The following is a 23,565-nucleotide window of genomic DNA, read 5'->3' on the forward strand; positions in this document are numbered from 1 at the left end:
TATCATAAACATCATATTCAAACATGATACTATATCTAATGATGTTCTATAGATATCTTCTTTATAACTTCATGATTTATCATAAACATCATATTCAAAACATGATACTATATCTAATGATGTTCTATAGATATCTTCTTTATAACTTCATGATTTATCATAAACATCATATCAATAAGATACTATATCTAATGTTGTTGTTAAAAATGATATCATATGAATCACATTTAAACATGATGCTTTATGTAATTATGTTCTTTTGTATATCAGCTTTATAACTTTAATAATTATTTTCCAGTTTGATATTTATGCTGATGGTTTAGAATCATTACTTGGTGATTCTGATGGAGAAGCTGAAGGGGAAGCTGAAGAAGACAATGCTGAAGATATAACAGAAGAGGAAGGTGTAGAAGCCACAGCAGGAATGTCTCTAACTCTATTTGATGTTATATTAAAACAAATAGAATTTTTTAGAGGTACTGCTGGTTTGATGTCAGCTGCTTGGAATGCTCCTTCAGAACTAACTTCTGCATTACAGGTAATGAATTTTTATGGTATTATGTTAAAAACTAGCCTTGTTTGACATTGTGTATTCTCCTCATGTTATTACTGGTAATTCATTAAGATTAAAACATAAAATCAATTTATTAAGAGATATATATGTGAATGGAATGATTGTTTCGAGGTTATATATGACTGTAAAATTGACTTTAGAGTTGCCATACCCTGTTTGTGCTTTTACCCGTCCTTTATAACTAAATACTATTTTCCATTCAATAGAATATCTACTCGATTAATTGTACTTTACAAAAGAAATGCTTATATTTACTAGGTGAATGTATTATTACAAGATCATTCTGAGAAAGTACATCTATCTAATGGTATGATAGTAGATATACAAGTACAAGGTGTTACATCACTAGATTTATCCGGATTAGTTAGCATAAGTTTATGGAGTAGAAATTCCCATTCTGTCATTAAAAATAGGTAAGTTTCTAGAAATTAGTGGCTTTAAAGTGATCAATAAAAGACAAGATTCTTCTGATATATACATGCACCAACAAATGAGGCTTGTGTAGAAAGCACCAAGTGATTTAAAATGAAGTTACTGTCATATGGTTTAATGGGATTTTAAAGAGGTTTTCTAAAAAAATTATGTATTGGGGAAAGTGATAGCACTGATTTGCATTATTCTAATTCTCAATCAGACGTCTGTGGTTCTTGCAATTCCACTAAACTAAGCGTTTTATAACGTCAATATCGCACAGGTCCTTATATATCAATGGCTTTTGCAATACTGATGTCATAAAATGATTACTTTTAGTGAAATTGAAGAAGCCACAGATGTCTGATTGAAATTTGCAATCTCTTCAAGTTAATTAACATGAAATTCAGGTTTGCTAAAACTGATTCTTATGGTATTGATATATTATTATAGAGGTGGAATGTATCTAGAAGGAACTATGAAGTTAGATTCTACAGTGTTGAATACTGGTATTATATTCTCAGCTGAGGGAGAATTAGTCATAGATTTTATAACAGATGTAGATTTTTATGAAATGCCTCTTAAATTATGTCTTCAAATGGAAAGACCAGACGTAGAATACAAGTGAGCATTATTCTTATGTAAATAGTTTTTATGTAAGATTTTAGATTAGAGTGTAATACAAGTCATGGAGAATGTCTCTCTATTTTCATAATATATTTCTCAACAAATCATCTGGTTAAGTTGAAATGAATTTTTCATCCTACTTGTCTGCTCCAAATTGGGTTCACAAAAACAGAAAATGGATTATCACAAGAGTTTTTGCAAGGGCAATGGCACATGTGAAATGAGCTCTATAGGATATAGAATGAATTAAAAATTGACCAATCTAAAAGATTATGTTTTATTTTACAGACAAAAATTTACCAAATATGAGAAATTAAAAGGCTTCAAATCTTATAGATATAATTATACAGACAACTTCAAAATTCCATCCACATCATTCTTATTAAATACAGCTAATTCTAAACAATGTAAACAGATGTTTCAAGAACAGTGATAATATATGGTAAGTGTGTCTGGTCTTATCTTTTGGTCATAAAGTCATGCCATATTTGGTAATTGAAAACAGTAGAAGGGTACCTTAAATGACAGTAGAATGGTACTTCTGATTGCATCAATCTGGTTGAGACATATTTGAAATGTAATTTAGTGTAATATAATCTATGTTACATCAGAAGTTTTTGGACAGCTGTGATTTTAAGTTGATTGATTGAAATGATATGTTTTCCAGATGTTTTAACATGTATAAGACTATATTACTCAGGAGAAAACACAAGATATGCAAATATCGTCTGCTAGTAATTTTTTAACTGGGAAACAGAAGGGTTGATGAGCATCTGGCATATTTATTTGGTTGGTCTTAAAACCGTGTCAAATAAATATAAATAATACAGGAATGTTGATAATCCTAGTCACAATGGCATCAGGTGATCTGGGAGGATGAACATGCCCTACATCTCTAGATGCAGTAAGAAGAAACTGAAATCCAATAACTATTTAGACTTTAGAGCATACAGCTTGTAGAATAACCTCAGAAATAGTCCATCTCTTGCCTATTGGTGTATGGTATCTAATCTTTAATTCCATTATAATTTACAAGTTTTTTTTTTCAAATTTTTCTTTCAGTAGGTGAAATAAATTTCCATCCCATGCAACAAGTTACATATCATTGTGACAAGAATTTATCCATTGTGTATATCTTATGAAATAATATTTTCTATGTAATTATATCTAATCAATAGTTGTTACCTGAAATTTCAACCAATTGATCAGGTATTATTTTTGTATGTCTATATTTAATAAACATTGAATGTTGAAATGTGATTATCTGTGTGCTTTTAATTCCTGTAGGATTGTATATGTACACAGTTCCTTCTTCAAGTACCCAAATATGCAATATTGTGATAAGACAATGTCCCTTCTTTTCCTTGACTCTTTATGTAACAAAAAGGACAGAAGAATTGAATGCTGCCCAATGCTATTATGAAACCTAAATAATAATTCTAATACAAAGTCACATCCTCTGAAGATTATTGATAATTTGTCATGGATTTACTCATACAGTATATTTCCAAATATAATGCACAGTTTTTTACCCTTAAAAGGGCTCCATGCAGAAGGGGTGCGCACTATACATGGTGAAATATTTTTTGAGTATATAGACAAGCAAAGTATTTGAAATGAAAGCTATTGCCGACAAAAATAATATTCCGATATATTTGGGAAAAAGACCAAAGATTGGCATATAGCCTTACTGACAAACGTTCTAGAAGACTAGATTTTAGACTGAACATCTGCCTCTATTCAAGCCTCCAAGCTATTTTGACAGTTGTGTAGAGACAGAAAACCTAGGTCCTGTTTTGTGGGGATTGTTAGGGTGGAGGCATTCCAAAATATACATTTATAATCGAATCCGCCAAACCTAGATATATCCAGAAAGATGTAGTTCAGTCATACCATCATTATCCCTCTACACCATTTGTCACGTCTGTGACATAGGATATTTTTTTTAAACCCAACTAATTGTCAGCCATTTTAGATCGTGTGTGCAACCAAAAGTTCAAGGATCAGAGGAACACATAATAAAAAAGTAACAGTAATGTCCAACACTAATTTACAATTAGACTAAAGGTAATCGGAGATGTGGAAAACTCCCATGAAACAGGCCAGAATAGAGTCAGATGTTTTGGACTAACTAGATTCATGCAGTTTTTAAAATGTACAGGCAAAAGAAACAACATTTGAATGTATTTTAAAAGATTTATAACAATCAACATGCACACACAAATCACAAACTATAATTGAGCATATCACACAAGTAGAATAATTAGGATGAAATACATGGGATGAAAATAAAAAAAACATTATTCTTAAAATTATTTCTTAAAGCTTTCAAAATTATATACATATTTGAAACGTTCCTCAACAGAAAATATAAGTTAAGCATAAATAAGACTGAAAATCTACAAAACCTTTGAGCTTATTTAGAATATACAGAATTTGACGTAATGTGGTTTATTAGAATTTGTTGTAGCATGCATAAACAAAGTATATTTACTTAATAATGGAAAAACATCAAGTTTGTCATTTTGCACATTATTTTATCATCAAAAATTAATCTGCAGATAATTTTTATCAGAAGTAACTAATTTGTAACCTTTGTAAGCAGTCAATGTCAATCAATATCTAAAACTTTTTCTAATACAATATAAAAGCATGAACAAATAATTATAAAAACCAAAACATCTGAGAATTCTTAGTTTGAAATTATGGAGATGAAAACTGGAATCTTATCAAATGAAGAAAAAGGAACCGAATTTATACAAATAGCCATCTTTCTGACACTGCTTAGCAATAGAGAAATTACACACCAAATATATACAAATTACAAAAAATGAAATTATTTAATATATTAATAAAAATTCAGTTGAAATGTGTCCCTTCATTATCAGTTCAGAAATTTACATATTAAATTATTAAACCATTTTTCTTGGTCAAAGTATAAATAGAATGTAAATATATTTTCGGGAGAGTCCACATATTTCTTACTCTCCAGAATAGTTGAATTATAAACTTTATAATATATTGTCACATTGTTACCAATGCTTGATAATTTTGCATGAAATTTTCATAAAACTCATATCATGCATGGTTTATTATGGATCAAAAATTATTATATTCAGAAAGTATAAAAATACTGAGTTAAAAGTTCATGAAGTTTTTTAATTAAATTTGTTTGTGACAATATATTATGGTGGTATGTATTTGATAATCACTCACTGGTCCATAAAAACATTTTATTTTCCATCTGTAACAAATAACATCCTATATTATAACTGCTACTTATTGAACCTTTTCATATCAATTTTTCACTGATTTAATGTTAGTATCACTAGCAGAGGAGTTGCCATAATATCCCATATTTTGTACTGATTTTTGACTGAACTCGGCATGTCACTTCAGAATCCCCAATAATTTTAAATGGAAAGGCTCAATAAACAGAAGATAACATAGGAAACATACTTGATAGTAACATAAACCTAATATCTACCAGTCATTCAATTTCATAACTCTAATGTATGTAAATATATAATAAATATATAGACTTGCTATTCTATTCAATAAATTATCAAAACAATTTTTCCCTTCAGTGTTACAGTTAAAATTTCTATCACATACTTGTAATTAAATTTATATAGAGACTAATATACAAACTACTTCAGACTAAAGGCAATAAATAAAAAAAACACAAATTATATACAAAATAACACTCTTTAAAAATGGCACAAATTACTAATACTTCAATATCATAAGGCACTAAAGCACAGTGAATCTCCTGTATGTATGCTTATATCCATTTCATCATACATCACAACACATTTAATTTCTTCTACAATAGAATCCTAACATCTTACATTTCTCACACAGATGTTGTGGGTGAACTTTACTTTGATCAGACACATCCAGACCATCAGGCTTTTCCAGTGGTCTCTGTAATAAATACAATTATAAATCTTAAATAAAATGTAATGATAATATTTGATCTGATTTTCTTTACATACTCTGTAACAGTAACATAATAGCTCTATCAGTAGCGACTTAGATTGTCAACTGCTAGGCAATTTGGTGCTGAGGATAAGAAATATTTGATGTCTAGTCACCCATAAATATATACATCACCATAGCTATATGATGTCTATAGAATGGAAATTTTGATGATGTATATGCCTATTCTTATGACATGAGACTTACCTGTTTATTAGGATAGACATTTATATGGCACTTGATACACTCCTGTCCCATATTAGCCCAACTGTTACCAGACATCCATTTTCGTTTACACTTGGGACATTTGTATTCTCCGAAACATCGCTTTTTACCTTGATAAGGTGTGAGACCTTCACCTTTTGGGCGGGCCTGGAAAAAAATATCACAAATTAGACACCAATAGAAGGTTTTTTAACCATTTCAAATTGCCAATAAATTTGGTAGTGGTTTTTATGATTTGCTATGCATTAAACAGGTTTGAAAATATAGAGTAAAAAAAAATAAGTATTATACTTACTTCATCACATACTTGTGGGCAGTCCTTGATATAATGCCCCTTGTTAAAACACAAATGACACAAATATGTACTGGGTGGTCTTCGTACAGGTTTTCTATCTATCGACAATGATAAGTCACAGAACTGATCAGCTAAATCTTGAATGCTTCCATAGGGTGAGGTGGTCTGGAATAACAATAAGACAAATATATAATTTGGTGAATAATTAAATTTCTAATAACTAATATTTACATGACATAGAATTGAATAGAATATCTAATATCATATGATATTGATTATATAACTAATGATGACATAGAATAGATCATATTGGTATCTAATATCTAATATCATATTATATAGACTAATAACTAATATTGACATAGAATAGTCCATAATGATGTTAGGGTGTATTGAGACACATTGTAAAGAATATCTAATATCACATGATATTACTTTATAACTATTTATTGATATTGGTATTATTGATATTGTATGGAATATGTAATATCATACCAATTAATTAATTATAACCAATAATACTAATATTGACATTAAATAGATCATGTTGGTATTTTATAGAATCTAATATCATATGATTTCTAACTAATATTGACAGTTCATATAATCCATATTTGTATTATTTGGAATATCTAATCTCATATGATATTGATTTATAACTAATTTTTGACATAGAACAGATCAAATGATATTGATTTTTAACTTATATTGACAAAGAATAGTTCATATGGATGTTATATAGAAAGTCTAATATCGTATGATATTGATTTATAAATAATATTGACAGCTCATATAGTTCTTATTGGTATCATGTAGAATATCTAATATCATATGATACTGATTTATAACTAATATTGACAGCGCATATAATTCATTTTTGTATTATATAGAATATGTAATTTATTGGGTATTATGGCATTATTTGGAATATCTAATATCATATTATATTGCCTAATAACTAATATTGACATAGAACAGTCCATAATGATGTTAGGTTTTATTGAGAGGCATTATATAGATTATCTAATAGCACATGATAATACTTTATAACTAATATTGACATGGAATAGAACATATTAGTATTATATAAAATATCTAATATCATATTATATAGACTAATCACTAATATTGACATAGAATAGTACATAATGTTGTTCGGGTGTATTGAGAGGCATTATATAAAATATCTAATATCACATGATATTACTTTATAACTAATATTGACATGGAATAGATCATAATGGTATTATATAAAATATCTAATATCATATTATATAGACTAATAACAATGAATAGTTGGTATTTTATAGGATATCTAAAATGGAATAACCATTATTGAAAGTATAAAAATATTTGATGTTATGCATTATAATTTTGATATAATAAAGATTATATAGATATTATTGTACTTATAAATTTTATTATATCTACATTACTTAACATTATATATTATACATAAGCCCACTCTTTGTCTTAATAACTTAAATGATTCCTTCACAGAGGCAAGTATTTGATACTAATGACAAAACCAGATGTGCTGGAGAATCAGAAGTTATCGTAGACAAGTTCAACGCGACCTTATTTATTTTAACGTACACTATAGTCTTCTAACTGTGAAGAAATTTAATACCTTATAACCCTTATCTCACATCATAATATTCTGGCCTACATTTCTCACAGTGCCAATGTGGTGCCAGCCAATACCAAGTCTGTCTTTAACGATGTTTTTGTTTTGATCGTAAGACTTTTATAACTTAGGGTCATATTAGCCACAGGCCTGCAATCTTTGGTGATATTCTATCATAACCCAGAACAATGATGAACTTTTCATACGCATATCAGTATTTAATAAATATTATGATCAACTTTGATCCCGCACATTTATTTAGAATATAATTCAGAACTTTCAAAATAGGTCATAAAATTTACTGTTTTTTAAGTCGGAAAGGGAAGCTATAATATTTAGGAAGTTCTGAAGTGGCTTCTTCATTTTCATACAAGTATGTGTATAATATTTATCTGAATTCCATTTTTAAAGTCAAGTGCCCAACATTCATTTAGACATGCAAAACATCGATAATTTTTATCAACAATTTGTGGAGAAGGGGGGTGGGGGATTATGAATCTTTTTGTGCTTCAAATTTAACGTTTTGACTATCTTATTCTTTTTATCTAATATAATTAATACTTGACTAAATATGTTGGTTAATAGCAAATATCTTGATTCCAATATTTTTGATTCCAAAAGCCGACTACTGTGACGTGGTAGAAATTGTGAGATCAAATTACTACAGGAATGTCTTAAAGAACAAATCATTACACAATGTACAGTCTATATTCTACCTTCTAAATTTAAAAATATGAAACTTACCGTGTTTAATCCACTTGTAATTGAGGATGACCATGGATCCTGATTAAAAATACTTTGACTATGAGATTTGAGTAAATTATTGACGGTAGTAACAGAAGTCAATGGAGGATTGGTCGGGTTGTTCCAAGGATCTGTATACAGACTTTGACCATTCTGAACATTATTCTGTTGATCTGCTAAAGTCAAAAACACCCAGTTTAAGAGTTGAGCTGGTTGCATCACAGACGTGCTTGTATCAAGTGCAGCAAGAGAGGCCATTTTTCGAAATTATCCTAGCACCACTGGAAAAGTTGTTGGTCTGACCCCGAAACGTCATGCAAGCTGTTTTATGCATTGAGGAATCGGAAAGTGCCAATCAAAATTTGGCAAGAAGTTGGTCCCGCCTCTTGAGCTCATTTTTCTCATTGATGGGGCGTTTCTATAGTAACACATGGAAGCATTCCACCCGTATGTATATAGAAAGTTATGATAAGCTTTAATTAGTAAGAATAATTAAGTGTACAATAAGATACTGTGTTGTTTAAAGTGGTTAATTAATTAAAGAAAGTAGGTATCATATTACAATAGAAATATATTGTTAAACTACTATAGATATATACCTACAAAGTGTAACAATGTATTCTAAAATAACACTATTTTTATACTTCATTCATTAATACATTTTCGGTGTATCTACTCCAAGCGTATACTATAAACAAACTCAACACAGATTTATGTGTTAAAGTGCAAAATAAAACTCATGAAAAAATGTCTTCAGTCAGGATAAGTTCCTGTTCCCACATTGATTCGCAATTTCAAGAAAAGGAAAGAAACTATATAAAAAGAACATACCAGATTTTCAGGCTGAAATCATGGTCATAATATTGAACTGTAAATTTTCCACAACCCTATCCATTTTGATTTAACGGTACACATAAGGGACTTTAGGACTGCATGGGTATCGTCGGACTGATATTGACAATGGGCAAACTATAGGGCCTACGCGAAAATGATACTGATTTGATGTTGAAATAATAATGTTGAGAATTAATTATATTCACTTTTGATAAATGAAAAGATGCACCAGAATGTGTAGTAGCCAGTCCTCTTTCACCCCCACCCCCATTGAAGAACATTTTAAATCCTCCTATTGTATTTCGAAAATATTCATGTCATGTCTGAAAAAAATATGAAAATGATGAGTGTAAGTACGTTTTCACTTTTGTTGAGAGTCAGATTTATATTCTGTAAAATGATGCGGATAGTAGTTAAAAGAGCTTGTAAAGGAAATGTTAAGACAATTAGATAGAAAAAAAATCCCTTATGCAACCCATCAATTAAGAAAACTCTTTCTTCAGCCGACCAGATGTGGAAATATAAATTGTTCACACATAATGGGTTTGAATGAAGCCAACGATTTTTTACTATGATTTGAAAAATGTCTAATGTATGTGATTTAAGATTATAAAAACGTACAGAATTAAAACATAAAAACAATAGTTTAATGATTATCTCAATATAAAAGTGTTTATAAGTTTATTGTACAATACACGTGTTTCATTCTTTTATTATGTATACACTCATTGAAGTAATTAAACAATTAACACATTTCTATTTTAATACTCATTAACTTTTCATTACATTTTCTCCTGCTCTCACCTGTGCCAACGAGCCCACAACAGCATTAGTTGCATGAAAATATTGTGACTGCAATTACATGGAATCCATTAAGTCTAATAGGTCCAAAAAATTAGTTCATTTTGTCATACAAGAAGCAAAACAGCAACAAAATGATTAAAACGAATCGAAAAAAAATTATCAGATTCTTTTCTGATATCTCTTTTTGTCTTGACAAATAGTTAAAGTCGGTAAGGGTTCAATGATGAAAATACCAATTTCCCGAAACTTTATAGATTCCGTAATTTAAACTATCTTTCGTAGATCTGCTGTAAACCTGTTCAAAAATACAATTCTTTGATTTTTACCACTTTAACTTCCATTCAGTTGGGACAATTGGCTTACTAAATCTCCTTATTACAGCATGCTATTAAAATTGAGCATAAAGAGAACAGAATAAACAGAATTACGGGTTGCAATGAAAAACAATTATTTGTGTTATTTGCAGTTAGTAGTCATACCACAACTTTCATGATAGAGAGCTAAGCAACCATTAAATAATCAGAGGAAGGGTACATTCAGCCGTGGAAATGACTGTACGCATAATATTAATAATATGTATATTTCTTTAAAACTATTTTAAAAGTCAATATTGCACTAACAGGCCTGGTCATCTCAAGGTCATAATCATAGAGTTATATATAGTTCTACGGGTATAATATAAATGGCCTAAATGTCCCATTTTACCCTACAAATATTTTGCTATTGAAGTGCCTGCTTGACATTCGAGACTACATCACTGAAAAGGATGAGAAAATAGTTCTGTCTATTAAATACCAATCGATTTCATGATTATTTTCATGGATTTGCTAGTTAACTTATCATCTTAATGGTTATTACCATTGTAAAAGGGGTATAAATAAATATACATATTGTTGTTATTGTATATTCGATTTGTTCATTGATGATAGAGTTGTGATTTTGTAGGGATATAGGGATTTCGAGGATATTTCGTACACTTGGGTTATTTGTATTTTTGCTTTATGCCTTGTTTTACTCCAATGTCAATTTGCATTTTCAGAAATCATTCATATCATCAGAATTTAACCGTATATGGTAGAAACATTGTTGAATTATGGATAGAATCAATTCTGAACCACTTAGAACTCAAGTAGCAGGACGTCATGGAGACAAAACAAATGGTAAGATGTAGACCTACCGTCAAATTTTAATACTAGTAGGAAGAAAGAAGTTTACAAATAAACAGTGCCGAATTACTCCATTGCGATATGAGCTTGTAATATAAATTATTGTGATACTTAGTGTATTGAGGCAATACCGAACACTATCTGCTAGTCTAAATGATGGGTACTAAATCCAGAAACGATGATGTTATTTTCTTTTTCTGAAATGTGTTGCTTATATTGTTTTGTAATATTATCAATGACAAATAGAGCTATATCACAGCCTCTTTCTAAAACTCTACAAAGGTGTTTTACAATACACAATCTTAACATGTAAATTGTCTCTCCCATTTCAGAGGTGTTAGATATTGGAGATGGGTACATTTTAAAACCAGCTCAGTCTAGAGAAAGAGGTACAAGAGAGATCAATTTTTATCAAACAGTTTTTAATATAGAAAATGAAACAGAAGATCTGCTGACATTGAGATCGTTTATACCAGTATTTTATGATAGTTTGATAAAAGATGATGGTAAGTATATTTATACATATCCTGCAGAATCCTTGATCTTTGTATAGAGGGTTGCAGTGTTTTACTATGTAAGAATCTTGCTTGCTGACATAGTAGTCCATGCTTTGATCCTGGCATAAGTGGAGTAATTCCTCCAGATTTGTGGGCTATCTTTCTCCTTGTCAGAGCTGCAAGACTGGGCTGGGAAAATAAATAAGTCTTGTATGTATTAGTCTGTGCACCACAGTTGGGAATACAAAATAGAGTAGGTAGTACATCTGTACTGCCAGAATAAGAATGTACCTTTTTGCACACTGTATGGCATTGATCTTTTTCATTTGCTCAATTAGGAGGATGTTAAAATGTACTTTATTTCATTTTTTTATGCTAATGAATTCAGTTCAAATTATCCTGGACCATTAGTAGAAACGAATGCAAAACATATTCACGACAAGGTACCTGATATTTCTACTCATGTAGTATATGAGAAGTGCCTTTTTATTTTATAGTGACCTACATGAAATTGGAAAATATAACATGGAAAATGAAACAAGCATGTGTTATGGATATCAAAATTGGTGCTATAACCTGGGATCCTGATGCACCTGCAGACAAAATAGAGAGAGAAAGGAAGAAATTTCCTCCATCTCAAGAAATTGGTTTTAGATTAGCAGGCTTTATGATTTTTAATGAGGAAACCAATTCAACAGAACATTATGCACAATCTTATTGCTTACATTTCACCAAGGAATCACTTTTACATCAAGGTAATGTAATACTGTAATTTAAAATATTTCTTTATCAATTTCCAGATATTAAGAGGCCTATATTGATATATGGGCTAATGAAGATACAATGTGCAATGAGGAAAATTTTTACTAGCATGCTATTATGTATTATATATAAGTATATGGATCATGTCACAAAATGTTTCTCGTCTCATCATAACAAATTCAATTTCATCTGACCACAAAAAATAAATTCATGCAAGGAAAAGACCAATGATAGTTTTAGAAATTCAGTATATACTGTATTAAGGATAAAAAATTGTATTTAAAATGTTCAGGGTCAGCTGAAGGTATTTAGTTGTTTGTATGTAATTGTGATTTGTTTGTGATTGTAGGCTTTGGGAAGTTTTTTCATCCAGTAACTGCAAAACAAGATGTTATAAAGATTACATTATCTAAATTATATAGTATAGAAAAATGGTTTTTAAATCAGAAGAGGTTTCAGTTTATATCCTCTAGTATATTACTAGTGTATGATAATCATATAGACAGTGAGACAGAATCCAGTCGAAAATGTGATGTAAGAATGATTGATTTTACCCATGTTCACCCTACAGACTCCACTGATACGAACTATGTTCATGGCTTACAAATGTTAATCAAATATTTAACACAGCTTGTGCAACTATAACATAATGGATCCATTCCGTTATAGAGTTTGACTGTATTTGCCAGTGTACAATCCAATTAATTCGTTGCATCCAGTGATACAAGAATAGAATAGAATATTTTTTCAATTTTTGTGGATTGCACAACGTGAAAAACAATGTCCACCTGAAAACACTGGTCTTGTATTATGTAATACAGTAATTCTCAAATTTGATGTATAAAAAAGTCACAAGCAATACAGACTAAAATTTACATTTAGATTAAATCAGATTGTCCCTTAATGAAAATTTCAAAATGAAATCTTCCTTTTCTAAGGTTTATATATTGGAAATCGAAATAAATTACATCAGGACAAGTAATTTATTCCATTTAATTTCTAACAAACTTGATGCATCATTTATCATATAACTACAACATTATATATATGGTCTCTTTATTTGACTGGACAATTATATAATAACATTGTATACAATTTTTATCATATCATAAATTTTGACTTGATATATGAAAATATTCTTTTAAAAAATAATGAAAATCTGAACAATTGAATAATATGAGAATGTTAACAATTATTTTATTACATGTCCCTAACTGATGCAATGAAGATTTTATTTTAATACCCTGATATCTTTATGAAAGTGTTAATAAGTTCATCATGTGCAGAATGCAGTCAAAGACAATACCAAAATGTTTATATTTTCTATGCCCAAATTGTAATAAGCAAAATAAAACTTATAATACTAATGGTTGAACATCCAAAACAGAAAAAATACAATAATGCCTTCAGTCAAGTTCACACAGAAGACTCCTAAAGTTCAAAACCTAGAAAATCAGATTATTCCTAGGGCTTGGGGATGTACACCATGTTCACTATGCAGACCTCCATGTAAGGACCATCAACACTACCAATATTAACCCACTACCAATATTGTGACAAGTTAGACTCTTGAGGGTTTTTTAACAAAGACAATAATTAAAGTTTAATTTGTTCAACTAAATTAACTCTAACTTGGCTTCAAACATGATATACAGTATATGAATAATACCGAAACGCTTTCAAACTTATGTACAATGTGACTGTAGTTTTCATTTAACAGAAACAAATAAGTAACACATTTAAATTTGAATCATATAAGGTAAAATAATAATAAGCAATAAGCTTTTAAATAAAAATGTTAACATTGTATCTGATAAGCTTTATCATAATATCAACAGCAATAATTTTCAAATAAACTTTTTTTTTAGTTATAGCAAATACTCTTCAACATAATATATACTCTAACATCTTCAACATAATATATATCAACAATAACTAGAACTTATAAATGGAGCACATTCAAATACGACCACTTCAGCATGCAGTAAGTGAATGGCCACCCATCCTAGGTTTATATGTACACATACCATATTTCATCAAAATCTGTTAAAAACTGTACATTCTACAGCATTCAAGAGAAAACGTGAACTGATAGTTGGACTGGGTGCTAACAATTTAAGTCCACATAGAGAGGTGTTTGCATATATAAAGTTGATAATAAAAAATCAAAATCTATACAGAAATATAGTCAACTAATTGTTTGCTTCAACATTTGATAGAGGTTAATTTTATCTTCCTTTTAATATAAGGTTTGATTTAAACACTAAAGCTCAAAATTTTTCTTCCAAAGAGTTATATCACGTTAATGTAAACAATTAAAAGACTACAGTAAACCACTGTTCTTAAAAAATTATGCAAAATAAAAACCTAATAAGCGATTTAATTTCTATAATTTAGTCCAACTACTAAAATTCCAGAATCACATTTAACCATTAATCTTTGGTTTAATTTTCAACATGCTAAAAAACACTAAAATATTACCAGAAGTCTTAAGATTGTTTCTTGTTCTTCAACATTCTCAACAATAAAAATAATAATTATTAAATTTATTATTTGGAAATATGAATTTACAGGCTGGAATTTTAAGTCAAAATATGGATTATTACTTTTCTAGCAATGTACATGATACATTGCATGGGACCAGAGTCCAGCACACACTCGAGCCATTGTCTCAGACAGAATTCATTTGTGCACTTCTCCTTAATGCGATAGCTTCCATATGTGGGTACATTTGTTTAAGATTTTGATCATTCGTGTTTAAAAAGTTGAAAATCAAATGTGTTTGATAATTTTTTTCCACGAATGAACAAATGCATGTGTGCGCGTAACTAAAGCTATCTGCTTAGATGTAAATTTATCTACACATGCGTAGTTACGGAGAAGAACGTGAATGAATTCTGCCTTAGATGATGGCTCGTGTGTGCACCAGACTTTATAATTATATACATTGTTGTACATTTTCAGATTCCCTTCTATTATTAGTGAAATGAAAGAAATTTGATTCTGAAATCACAGTGGTCTCAAATTACAAACTGAAACATTGGTACTAGACTTTTTAATACATGATGATGACTGATTAAAACACATAATTTTCTTCGCAATAGATATCTATTTCAACAGATATAACTAAATATGTGATTTGATCAAATAGCTCTTACAGACATGATTTATGAATACCAAGATTTTTGTAAACGATGATGTATGACTTGATATATCTTGCTTTAAAAATTATTTAGACATGATAAAAATGATTGAGCAATGCTGTCTTAGGTATAGTCAACCTTCGTCATATTATCTTCATGCGCTTAAGATGAGAACAACAAAAACATTTACAGCCACTCGAACAAATATCAAGCACACAATATGTTATGTTTTATGAGCTTTGTTTTAACATATGTTGTAAGCTTAAAGCACTTGGTGAAAGTGTTGGTCTAAGTCTTCTTTTCTTGTTACTTCCAGAAGTTGAAGGCCTTTCATTATCTTCAACACAAGGTCGACATTCAGTTACTGATTCTGTAATAAATAAAGCCCTGAAAGTTACAAGAATTTTTACTTTTTACCTCTTTGCAGAAGTGCAGAATGAATGGATATGTTACATATATAGGGGAAATTTTTGTCGTTGAGCCTGTTGAGATATCTGTATATAGTGGGAAATGTTGGGATTCAATTTTACAGCAATCGGCTGTAATTTTTTTTGTCTTTACATATATATGTCTTTTACCATACCATAGCCACATTATGTATTCAACAGTTTATTTTAATGGTATGGACAAGATCCAAGTTTCAGGTGTTTAAAGCTTGAGAGAGGTACAGTCTGCTGTAAAAAAATAACATATGAAAAAATGGACACTTACGTGATGAAGAAATCATCAGGCTATTAGCTGCACTCTGATTACTGATCATGATTTCTGCCACTATATAAGATATACTCTGTTTTTCTGGATTATAAGCACTATATATTGCAACGGTGACATCAAAATCTACACAGTTTTTAATATTTTCCACAATATTAAAAGTAGACTGTAGAGAGAAGACTGGCAATACCATAGAAAACTTGGAGTACTTGTTATGATTATCAGTAAGAATATTGTGTAAAAGTTTTATGATATAGTTTCCACTATTTACTATGGTAGAATCTAATTGAGATATTAACACTAAACAATGTGATTTGTCTTGATCTGTCTTGATATCAGTACCTTCCAACCCTTTATATATACAACTCACTACATTGGATTGTGTGTTACTTCTTAGTAGTATTTTATCTTTAGGTTCATCTATAATTTCACCTATTTCACTCTTATTCTTTATAATATTTGATAGTAGTATATCTACTTCATTTTCATCAAAATCTTCAGTGTGATATTTCTTTAATCGTGTATCATTCTTCCATACAAATATAGCTGGTTTAGGTATCGATTCAAATAAATGTTGAAGTTTTTGCCTGATAACACTGTTTTTGTCTATTTCATCCCCTACTAGAAGTAATAAAACATTGGAACTATAAACAGGAATAACGCTTCCAATTTCCTTACCAATACTGATGGAAGCATCTTGAAGATTTTTGGAAACAGATTTCCAAGTACTCTGTAGAACATTTTTAGCCACTGCTGGATCTTTTAAATCTTGAATAAAATTTGACTGATATTCATAATCAGATACACACTTATCTCGCAAATATTTCTCAGAAAATAATAAATTCTGTAGATTCTTGTAAGAATTTGACCTGGAATAAATCAGATTATCACAATAGTTTTACTTAAATATCCATATTATTCAGTATAGGGTACCTTTTGTTAAAAAGAAGACCCGTTTGAAAACACATGGCTTAATTTCCTTTTTCTTTTCTTTCTCCGAAATCTAACTAGATACTTAAGCAATGAATGAATGGCCAAATTATATGGAAAGATTGTCCAAATTGCCTAGTCACATTAATATAGCAAATGATCTCGGTTTGGTGTAAGAGTTCCCTTATAGTTCATAGTTCACTCTACTAATCCCCTCAAAGGCCTAAAGTTACATATTTTCAATCCAAAAACATAGAATGCCTCACCTTACAGCCTTGGATATGGCATGGATAAAGTAAGGTGTTAAATCAGAATTCAAGGTATAAGATGTTACATCCTGCCATATTACAACCTCATTTACATCATAATTATTCTTCAATATTGTGTGAATCTCTTTTCTTTGAGCTTCTAGATTTTCATCTGATGACAATATACACAAACCAATAACTGTAAAATAAAAATGTAACTATAACTATAAATTAAGTTTATGTTAAGATTTTATTTCCTTTTCATTATGGGTAGATCAATTGTATGATTAATGAGATCAAGCAAAGCAAATCAAATGATATGGATAAACTAAGATTTATCTCTTTTTGGAAAAATAAAAAACTCAAATCTGCACACATCAGTTTGCTTCCTCAATACTACAGCATGAGCCCAACTTTATAATCCTTTGAAAATTGAGTGTAAATGAAATAAAACGTCATATTGAGCTCCAAGTTATATATCTTAAAGCGTATAACATTAACATTGTGTGAGACTGGTGCTTTACCAGTCGTTCAGGTATAAAATGTTTAATTATACCGTTTGAAAGGGTTAAGCACACTAAGGTTAAAAATCACAAGATTAATCATTTCTGAACCCTTTTTTATTTTTATTTTTTAAGGAAATTGAGATATACTTGACAGACGTCAGCAACATCAATATATATTCACATTATAATATGTAATATAGAAGTAACCATTAAAGGGACAGGTGTGCCATTTTGGGGGTTGATTTTAGTCTTGTATACATGTATTTAGTCTGCAGAAGTACTAGAAGTGTACGAAAATCACACAATTCCTTTAAAAATACTTCAAACTAGGAATTGTACTCACTATTTCTATATATGTCTTTTCTATATATCACAGAGTATCTTAAATTGATGGGTCGTCATTTTAACATTCAAACCAAATAATTCTGGACACACATGGATTTGAAGGCTCAAATTTTGACAGTGAGCTGTGAACACTATTACTGATTAGCTCTGCTTAAAAATTCCAGTTTGCGAGACTAAAGTATGATAGAAAAAGTTGCTATGTTGAGGATTGTGTATCCAAAAAGAATAAGTAAGGAGCTCACCTTTTTTCTTATCAAGTTTAACAGATTTTGGAGGCTTTTCATCAGAGACAAGACTATTATGTGATGCTGAGCGTTTTAGTCTATTGTTTGGGATGTCAGTGGTACTTCCATTAGCAGTATTAGAATAAGCTGGAATAAAACTTGTATCATGACCATTTTCATTCATTTGTTGAGATAACATCTGACTTGAAAGATCAAATCCACCAAGTAATAAATCCTCATCATCATTAACATCTTCTTTATTACTGTCCTCTATATCACTATCTTCTTCACTTTCTTCAGCACTTTTATTCATATCTTTACTATCTACATTATATAAGAAGTGGATCAACATATATAAACATGTGGTTGCCTTGCAAAATACGCCCACTTCCCTGATACATTTTCAATATATCAAAAGCATGCACCAATCTGTGTCAAATCGTACAAATAATCTGTTCAAGATATTGTTGATTTAATCAAACAAATTTCGAAGCATTTTTACTAAATCAAGGGCAATAACTCAAATTCCATTCATTGAAAAATCGTCAAACTCAAACTTGACTAAGATCTCATTGTAATAGATGATCACACCAGATTTCATTAAAATCGTGTTTTTACTAAGTCAAGGGCAATAACTCTAAAACCATTCATTGAAAAATCATCAAATTCGAACTTGACCAAGATCTCATGAATATAAACTATAACACCAAATTTCATTAAATCAGATAAAAACTGTAGACTTTACTGTGTTCATAAGCCAATTGTGCACTGACGGATGGACAGACAGGGGCAACCACATTATAATGTGGGCGTGTAAAAAGTGAAAGGGGGAAAGACATGGGTGCAAAATTATAATATGTCAATACATGAAAAAAATGAAATGAATGGAGTTTTACGTCTTACTCTTCTGCAACTAATTAGACTGGAGAGAATGGAAAGTTTTCAAGATCAGCAGCAGTAGCCTCCTCTTCTTTTTTTATTTCAACTGTCGAGGGACCTACACATGTGCTAGACCATTTTGACATCAGTTTGTCCAAGCATCACATGCTACTGACTTTACTATTACTTAAAAGATTGGTTGAAGGAACTTACATTCTTTCAAATTCCGTCGATATAGCACTTCATGCTCTTTAGAGCAAAATACTCTGAAGAAAAGACAACAAAAGTTAATATTACAGATTTATTGCCATCTGTTGACTAACACAGGTTGTTTCAAATCAACTTTACTAAAAGGTGTTGCCATCAATGTTTTTCAATTAAGGCAATATTTATAAATATATCTAATTAATTGTCGCAAAATTTAAGGATTCAACTTATAAATCCTATCAGTTTATATCTAATTTAAGGGAGCATAGCTAATTCATGCCTTCAGAGGGAGATAATCACACAACTCTTTTAATTTAGAAATCTCAATCAGTAAATCACTTTTGATTTTCATGATGGGAATATCAATAGAGCACCGTAAGTCTTAGAATCACTTTGTATTGATAAAAAACCATTAACACATTCACTTGTCACAGTAAAATATGTTCTTACAGAGGATAATTTCTGGCTAAAATTTAAAACATTTTGAAGCAGATAATCTAATTCACATTAAACTAATCAACAATGAAAGTGAGAAGACATAAACCTTCTCAATTTCTAATTTATACATATTCCAAATAAGATAAAGAATTATTTTTAGCATTTCTTTAAATTACACATTACCTGTATAGAACTGTGATCTTATTTTTGTTTTTAAAACTAACAACCAATCTCTTAGTAATACAGTCTTGACTGGTTTTAGCACAGTAATAGTGAAATGTTTTACGACATTGCTTAACAGCACAACCACACGTAGCACCAGTCACACGAATAGAACCACTTTTAGTTCGCCCTCTCTTACATTTACAGATGAAACATTTCTGTAAATAAAAATATTTAAAAAAGATAAGATACTATGTAAAGCATTCTGAATTGTATGGAAATAACATATTTATACATCATTGTATACCAATGAAAGAATATTATCTCTCAAATTGTATTCTGTGGATTCTTTTCTTAAAATTTATAAATTGATAAAACGAATAACAAAAAAAAAACAGAATTACAAGCTGAATGATACTATTTAATTTCTCTTCACCAATGCAGTTGTCTGCACAATGGGGATAAAACCCAATTCCATCTATCCAAACAACTTTTTGAAAGAAAATCTGAAATGTATATTAGGTTAAAAAGTAAATAAAGCTTAAGGCATACCGATGATCTTCCTCTGGCTAGCTCTTCAAAAACTTTACTTATTTTAAATCCACCAAAATGTTCAGATTTGTATTGAACTAAGAGTGCTGAATATTGCTAAAAAAATAATAAGTACCATATTAGTTTAAAGGGACATTCCCCTTTTTCTGTACATCAAATTTGTGAAAACTATACACCAAAATCAAGATAAATGTGTCCTTAAACGTATCTGAAAGTTTGAACTAGCTCTAGCTCACCAAAACTAGGTCAACTGCTAAATTAACAATAGTACTCTCAAGTACAAATTCAGCTTGATCAAGAAGATACATAGCCATACTTTAGAAATATTTTCAGGTATAATTTACCACGTTTTTGATAAAGATAGCTAGCCAGGCAAGGAAACAAACGCCCACTAGCAGCTGTCAGAAATGATAACAAAATATTTAGTTGCATAATAAAAATTTTTCAGATAATCTTAAAATCATCTATAAGTCAAGGCAAAAACCTGAAACAGTTCATCAAAAAATCATCAAATTCAAACATGAACAATGTTTCATTGCTGTACACACAAGGGCAATAACTCTGAAACTGTTCGTCCAATTATTACCAATTTCTAACTTGACCTAGATCTCATTAATATATACATGCATATCCAGTTTCATTAAGATTGGATAAAAACTGTAGCTTCTATCGCGCCTACAATGCAAATTTGACGCGTTTTCTTATCAAGGGCAATAACTCCGAAACCATTCATCCGATTGTTACCAATTGCAAACTCAGATCTCATCAATATATACATAAATACCAAGTTTCATCAAATCTGATAAAAACTGTAGTATCTATAGTGCCTACAAGCCAAATTTGACACGTTTTCACTAAGTCAAGGCAATAACTCTGAAACCGGTCATTGAATTAATACCAATTTCGAACTTGACCAAGATCTCATAAATATATACATGCATACCAATTTTCATCAAATTCGAAGAAAAACTGTAGCCTCTATTGCGCCTACAAGAAATGTGAACGGACAGACGAACAGGGGCGGCAGCAACATTTCCATGTCGGCGTATAATGAAAACTTTTTACTAAATATCCCTTTAAGGTCATAACATAACATTACAAGCACATTATAAATATTTGTGTGCTTGATTTGAACTAACACTAACACCAACTCATTTACACATGGATGCTTGCATTTCAATATGGATATCGGAAACAAGCCTTTTTAATTGATGGAACACAGTAGTAAGCCTGTTAAAGTGGTATAATTAACTACTTGATGGAGATGAGTAGAAACTCAAATTCCCAAAGACTCACCATGCATTTATGGTGGGCTGTACATGGTTTACCAGATGCAGTAACAACATGATGTAACTCTCCACATTCTTCTTTCACTTCTTTACCGTGTCTACAAAATCCACACTTTAATTCTGTCATCTTCATTCCAGTAAGCTTACCTATATAAGTACAAATTTTGAATTTTTTTTTAAAGAATTCTTAATAAACTCCATCTTAATTCTTATAAAGTAAGATGGTATGGCTGTGTAAACCCTGAATGGTTTGACTGTAAACTTCGAATGGTTTGACTGTGGAAACCCTGAATGGTTTGGCTGTGTAAACTTTGGTCGTGTAAACCTTGAATAGTTTGGCTGAGGAAACTTTGGTTGTGTAAACTCTGAATGGTTTGACTGTGTAAACTCTGAATGGTCTGGCTGTGTAAACTCTTAATGGTTTGGCTGTGTAAACTCTGAATGGTTTGACTGTGTAACCTTTGAATGGTTTGGCTGTGGAAACAATGAATGGTTTGGCTGTGTAGACTTTGGTCATGTAAACCTTGAATAGTTTGCGCGTGGAAACTTTGGTCGTGTAAACTCTGAATGATAAACATGAGTTATCTCTACGTCAACCTGCAGAATTTTACCTATCATTTCAAAGCGATGTCAAATCTATTATCTATTTCTGACTAAACAAAATAGCGGATTTCAGTTATTACCAAATGTCACAATTTTTTAGTGGCCAAATTTCCTTAATATCCCAAGCTGTACTCAGAATTGTGTGTCACCTGCTGGAAGGACTCAGACCACTCAAACTTATTATGTAAATGAATGAATGTAGTCAGTTTTATTTTTAGAAATCCTCTTTTCCCCTCCTTTTTGGGTTTTTGCATGCCTATTTTTTGACTAATTTTTTGTCTAGATCTGGAATTTCATTGAAATGATGATAAATTTTCATGCGGTAGGATAATTCTAAAAGTACGGTAGTCGTTTTGTGTGCATTGACAGTCAAGCGGATGATGATAAAATTTAGTGGTCTACTTTCAGTTTGGCTAGCACAAGATTTTCATGGTCATGATATATTGAATTTTTGTCTAGAAACTAAGCATTAGTCAGGCTTTCATGTGACATATTGAAAAGTTTTCTGAGATTTCTGGAAAAAGTAATCGCAGGTTGAATTTCGTGATTTAACATGGAAACAGGTGGCAAATGAAATACCGGTCTGAGTCCAGAATATATGAACAAAGTCACATGACAAACTAGGCGATTCCATGTCAGGAGAAAAATTCTATGGAACACAATGTAGGCCATATTCTTATGTTGGTTCAATGAAGTTTAGATTTATAGCACTAAATTAATGTTAACATTTTACTTATCTTAATTTGACAGTTTCTTTTTCAAATCATTGTTCTTTGAAAGA

The 23,565-nt window shown here is 30.4% G+C and overlaps 4 protein-coding genes across 4 annotated transcripts in view; 2 read left to right on the top strand and 2 right to left on the bottom strand.

The window, feature by feature from the left end:
* LOTGIDRAFT_229701 (hypothetical protein) overlaps window positions 1–2,867 on the top strand; it is a 21,116-nt gene extending 18,249 nt beyond the window's left edge. The window contains exons 15-19 of the mRNA XM_009067119.1: window positions 299–538; window positions 833–987; window positions 1,439–1,609; window positions 1,901–2,054; window positions 2,675–2,867. Coding sequence (XP_009065367.1) covers window positions 299–538; window positions 833–987; window positions 1,439–1,609; window positions 1,901–2,045 — 711 coding nt within the window. The 3' untranslated portion in view covers window positions 2,046–2,054; window positions 2,675–2,867. The remainder of the gene's footprint in view (window positions 1–298; window positions 539–832; window positions 988–1,438; window positions 1,610–1,900; window positions 2,055–2,674) is intronic.
* A 2,561-nt stretch (window positions 2,868–5,428) lies between these two features.
* Window positions 5,429–8,742, bottom strand: LOTGIDRAFT_108621 (hypothetical protein; the record flags this gene model as incomplete). The annotated part of the gene is made up of 4 exons (XM_009067120.1): window positions 5,429–5,539; window positions 5,801–5,965; window positions 6,126–6,278; window positions 8,485–8,742. 4 exons carry the CDS (start codon window positions 8,740–8,742, stop codon window positions 5,429–5,431), a joined length of 687 nt encoding a protein of 228 aa, XP_009065368.1.
* A 2,147-nt stretch (window positions 8,743–10,889) lies between these two features.
* Window positions 10,890–13,453, top strand: LOTGIDRAFT_184350 (hypothetical protein). The gene is made up of 5 exons (XM_009067121.1): window positions 10,890–10,993; window positions 11,162–11,282; window positions 11,621–11,794; window positions 12,283–12,540; window positions 12,897–13,453. The coding sequence occupies exons 2-5, from the start codon at window positions 11,216–11,218 to the stop codon at window positions 13,190–13,192; spliced, it is 795 nt and encodes a 264-aa protein (XP_009065369.1). The 5' UTR covers window positions 10,890–10,993; window positions 11,162–11,215; the 3' UTR covers window positions 13,193–13,453.
* A 2,068-nt stretch (window positions 13,454–15,521) lies between these two features.
* LOTGIDRAFT_229704 (hypothetical protein) lies at window positions 15,522–22,308 on the bottom strand (the record flags this gene model as incomplete). The annotated part of the gene is made up of 8 exons (XM_009067122.1): window positions 15,522–16,060; window positions 16,402–17,270; window positions 17,598–17,778; window positions 18,673–18,978; window positions 19,747–19,799; window positions 20,362–20,558; window positions 20,893–20,988; window positions 22,189–22,308. 8 exons carry the CDS (start codon window positions 22,306–22,308, stop codon window positions 15,921–15,923), a joined length of 1,962 nt encoding a protein of 653 aa, XP_009065370.1. The 3' UTR covers window positions 15,522–15,920.
* Between the last annotated feature and the right edge of the window lie 1,257 nt (window positions 22,309–23,565).

Source organism: Lottia gigantea (genome assembly GCF_000327385.1).
Source record: "Lottia gigantea unplaced genomic scaffold LOTGIsca_8, whole genome shotgun sequence".
NCBI lineage: Eukaryota > Metazoa > Mollusca > Gastropoda > Lottiidae > Lottia > Lottia gigantea.

What these genes read in the sequence shown, in the direction of transcription:
- LOTGIDRAFT_184350 (XM_009067121.1), top strand. Translation starts at nt 11,216, where the DNA reads ATGGATAGAATCAATTCTGAACCACTTAGAACTCAAGTAGCAGGACGT. An exon ending in TAGTTTGATAAAAGATGATG is followed by an intron (nt 11,795 to 12,282) that starts GTAAGTATATTT and finishes TTTATTTTATAG; the next exon opens with TGACCTACATGAAATTGGAA. An exon ending in GGAATCACTTTTACATCAAG is followed by an intron (nt 12,541 to 12,896) that starts GTAATGTAATAC and finishes TTGTGATTGTAG; the next exon opens with GCTTTGGGAAGTTTTTTCAT.